This window comes from Austrofundulus limnaeus, unplaced genomic scaffold, assembly GCF_001266775.1.
Source record: "Austrofundulus limnaeus strain Quisiro unplaced genomic scaffold, Austrofundulus_limnaeus-1.0 Scaffold195, whole genome shotgun sequence".
NCBI lineage: Eukaryota > Metazoa > Chordata > Actinopteri > Cyprinodontiformes > Rivulidae > Austrofundulus > Austrofundulus limnaeus.
The window spans coordinates 249155-252947 of NW_013952597.1; the positions used below are offsets into that span (position 1 = coordinate 249155).

At 40.2% G+C, this 3793-nt stretch overlaps 1 protein-coding gene and 1 long non-coding RNA gene across 5 annotated transcripts in view; one reads left to right on the plus strand and one right to left on the minus strand.

The window, feature by feature from the left end:
- Positions 1-3793, minus strand: part of jam2a (junctional adhesion molecule 2a) — a 22877-nt gene that overhangs the window by 12079 nt on the left and 7005 nt on the right. For all 3 annotated transcript variants that reach the window (XM_014018555.1, XM_014018556.1, XM_014018557.1), the window contains exons 2-3: positions 1878-1943; positions 1618-1728 (exon numbers count right to left, since the gene is read on the minus strand). In XM_014018555.1, coding sequence (XP_013874009.1) covers positions 1618-1728; positions 1878-1943 — 177 coding nt within the window. The remainder of the gene's footprint in view (positions 1-1617; positions 1729-1877; positions 1944-3793) is intronic.
- The window catches only part of LOC106524662 (uncharacterized), a 9019-nt gene that overhangs the window by 2032 nt on the left and 3194 nt on the right, over positions 1-3793 (plus strand). The gene's annotated exons all lie outside the window — the stretch shown is intronic.

Genomic DNA, 3793 nt, shown 5'->3' on the forward strand with positions numbered 1-3793 from the left:
GGATATAGCTCGCTAGCAGCCTCGCACTGATCACCTATCCACGTCATCCTTTACCCAGAACGCTTTGTGTGTAAATAAAATGGCTCCATCTGTGTTAAAATATATTTTTAAAAATTTACAAAACTAAACAGACTTTAGTTTTTTTACAGTCTTTATTTTACAGTTAAAATAAATGTTTATCAAATAAAGTCTAATGTTACAACTAATCGGGGATCTCTTTAAAGAAAAAAAATCATTCCAACAAGAAAGCCCGGTAGTGTTAGTATCATGGTTTGCAGTGGTGGGCATGGTTCAGCTAATCAGCTAACAGCTAATAATGGAACTCATTTTTCATTTAGCTTTTTCACTAACTTTGAAAACTGTTAGCGAACCAATTAGCCTCTACTAAATTAGGTCAACTTTAGGTCTGCGAACAGCTAATTAACAAACTAACAACAACAGGTTTATGTTGATTCCATCAGTAGATGAAAAATGTGACGCTGACTGAGACAGTTGTACTAGCAGTTAGCAATTAGCTGTTAGCATTAGCTTCCACTAGGTTTTACTTGTTTAGCTGCTAAGAGTTAGCTTTCACAAATTTATGTTTGTTTGATTATTTTTTACATATTTCGCTGTTAAAAGTAAAAAAAGCAAACTTTTTGGTTAAGGTCCTGTCACACTAGACAACTTTTGCCAACTTATAAAGCATTTTTTAAGTCTAAATTGCTAATAAAAGATGTATATTTGATTAATTTGTTAGAATTACAGTATGTACATGCCTAAAAGAAGCTTCCAGTTGATTTTTTCAATTCATTCTTCAACATAGATGTCTTTAAAATTTTCATAAGTTGTCTAAAACTTAATAGTGTGACAAGACCTTTAGCAGTGCCCACCTTTGATGGTTTGGACCAGTTTCTTCATTCTGCGGGCAAATTCTTTTTAATCCAGAACTGGATCTCAAGACAAAGATAGTCAGGAACCAAAGAACGACCTAAATAAAACCCAACCACAGTCGTTCAACCAAAGGATTGATGTTTTACTTTAATGGACATGTTGGATATAAAGTAGCCAATAAGTGACATCATAGCAGCCAGATGTGGTGTCAAGCTGGAACTGCTGATTGACTGCTGGCAGCTGGATGTGGGCCAGGTCTGGCAATGATGGCATTGTTTTTAAGATGGCGTACCACCACTGGCCCAGTTGTGGTTTAGTTTATGTGGTGCTGGTTCATGTATGGACCACCTCTGGCAAACCACAACAGGACCACCAAAGAGCCATCATTCCTTGTGGTAACTGAACAGAGTGTTAGTGCATTGTGTGGGCCAGAACTGGGCCAGACAAATATCGCTATGTGAGTATTCAAACATTTTATATCAGCCAATAAAGAAGAAGACAGAGTGTGAAAGACATTTCAAATCCCTGACATACTTTAGAAGAYCTTTAAAAGCGACTGCCCTGGTGACACTGCCTGCATTCATTAGTTAGTCTCATTAAATCCACCCCCCCAAAACCCACCAAGGTATGAAGCCGAGGAGAGGAAACAGGTTAGGTTTTTATATCTCAWCACCACAGACTTGTTCTTTTTTTCCCCCTTTAAGTTAATTCAAAGAAAAGCTTTTTAATGAGTCGTTTTCTCACCTTTGAATTGTCCGTTGAAGTACACAAAGTTGACATCTTTCCCCGTTTTCTTCCACTCGATGCGTGGGTACGGGTCATTTTCTGTGCGGAACGTGCACGACAGCACTGCATCTAAAAYAGAGGGAGTGTGACCAGTGAGTTGTTGTTTTTTTTTTCCTCTTAAAGTGGCAAAGCTTCGGTGGCATTTTTAACTTGCTTGKTCTATTTATAGCTGTCTGGTTTACTGTCAAGAATAATCAAACTGAGGCATTTTTTTTTACCTGAGAACTCCTCCACTTCCACCTTGTGTTTGTTGGTCGACACGGTTACAGGAACACAGGGGGAACCTGGAGGTGGTGGGGAGTAAAAACAAAAAGTATCAGCTCATCATTTGTTAAAGAACAACGTAGAGCAAATTTAAACTCTTGCATCCACGTCTGATGTAAACCCAGTAGGCATTTTTCCTCTAGGAGGTCTGAAGGAAAGGAGATTATTCAATCCTCTGACTTAATCCTGCCGGGTCAAGGAAGAGATTGCCGTATGTTTATTTAAACCTAGGTTGGGTCAAAAGTCACTGATGGTTTCACCAGCGGCTGCTCCGGATTAACCTGACGTGTGGAGGTTATCTCTTCAGCCATCTGCGCGTCACCGATACCATGCATCCAAACAGGAAGAGGCAGCGGCTTCTTTTCCTGTGTGCTGATTGGTTTACATTATGGATTACAGTCTGGTCAAAGATCAAGGAGAGGGGAAAGGGGAAAGTTTGTATTGTTTGGCATTAGTTCATAGAAAAGTTACAAACAAGCTGAGAGCTGGGACCAAAATAGAACAACTTCAGCCTCAAGAACTTGGTGTGTTTCAGTGGATTAGATCCTAACCCGAGTTGTGAATCCAGTTGATAGCCTTGTCCCAATAATTCTGCTGTTTTCTGTCATTGGTCTATGATATCAACTGGTAAACAGAAAAACCTCGTCTCTTCTAGGTTGATAGAAGAATGAACAAAAACACAAGTCTATCTTTGTTCTCCGACATGCCGAACAGGAAGTTTGCTTGRATCAGCTAAAGGCGCCCTTTAAGGTTAATATCTTCCTGGGTTTGCAACTGTTGGGAACAAATTATGAACAACACAACTTTTCAAATTCAAATTCAAAAATACTTTATTGATCCCAAAGGGAAATTTCATCAGAAATTTGGAAATTTTGCAGGAGTTCTCAGTTTTCTTTGTGCAAGTTGTAAGACCTCACTTTTGCGTCAAAGAAAATCTGAACACGATCCAAAAAATGAAYAACAATTAATAATATCCCTCTCAAAATAGTCACCATGGTCATCTGGAACCCATCTCAAACCCTTTACAATATAGTTTTTGTAATAACCGTGTCTGCTGGGTGGCTGTGAAAATATCTATTTTTTTTGTTTTGTTTTTATATAAGAAATCACCAAAACAAGTCCAGTTTAATTATTAAAACAGTGTAACTCAGTTCTTGGTTAAATGGGTTTTTGGGAGAGGTGGGGAGYAGCGAGGGATTGGCGGGCAGGGGGAGCTCAGCTTGGCTTCTACAGGAAACACGTGCCTTTTTGGACTTCACGAGCCACTGTTGTTAAGCAACACAGTAACAAGTAGCCCTTCAGTGTTTCTAATCCTACCTCTACACGGAGGCTACAAACAATGAGCCATGAACAGACCTGGAGCAATGAGGCGACACTGTGCCCCCTCGATATCTGATGCACACATAGCTCATCTGGTAGAGAAGACACAAAAGAATGAGGTGGTGTTTTCACAGAGCTGGGGTTCAAGCGGTCTCCAGAACAAAGCTGTATTAAAGTGAAAAAACTTTGATTAGACTTCCATCTTTCTGTCTGTCTGCACTCTGTCCTGCACCCTTCAAGTCTGCTTTTGGTCTGGACCAGTGGTGTCCAAAGTCGGTTCTCAAGGGCCAGTGTCCTGCATGTTTTAGGTGCTGCCCTGGTTCAACACAGCTGAACCTAAGGAATGCTTAATTAATGGGTCTCTGCAGACCTTGATGGCAAACTGAGAAGGCAAATCATCTATTTGAATCAGCTGTGTTGAAGCAGAGACAAATCTAAAACTTGCAGAAGACCGGCCCTTGAGGACCGGAGTTGGACATGCCTGGTCTGGACCAAAACACGGGACCAAAGGACTTCTTGGTGTCAACAACCTAAGTCATTATATATATAT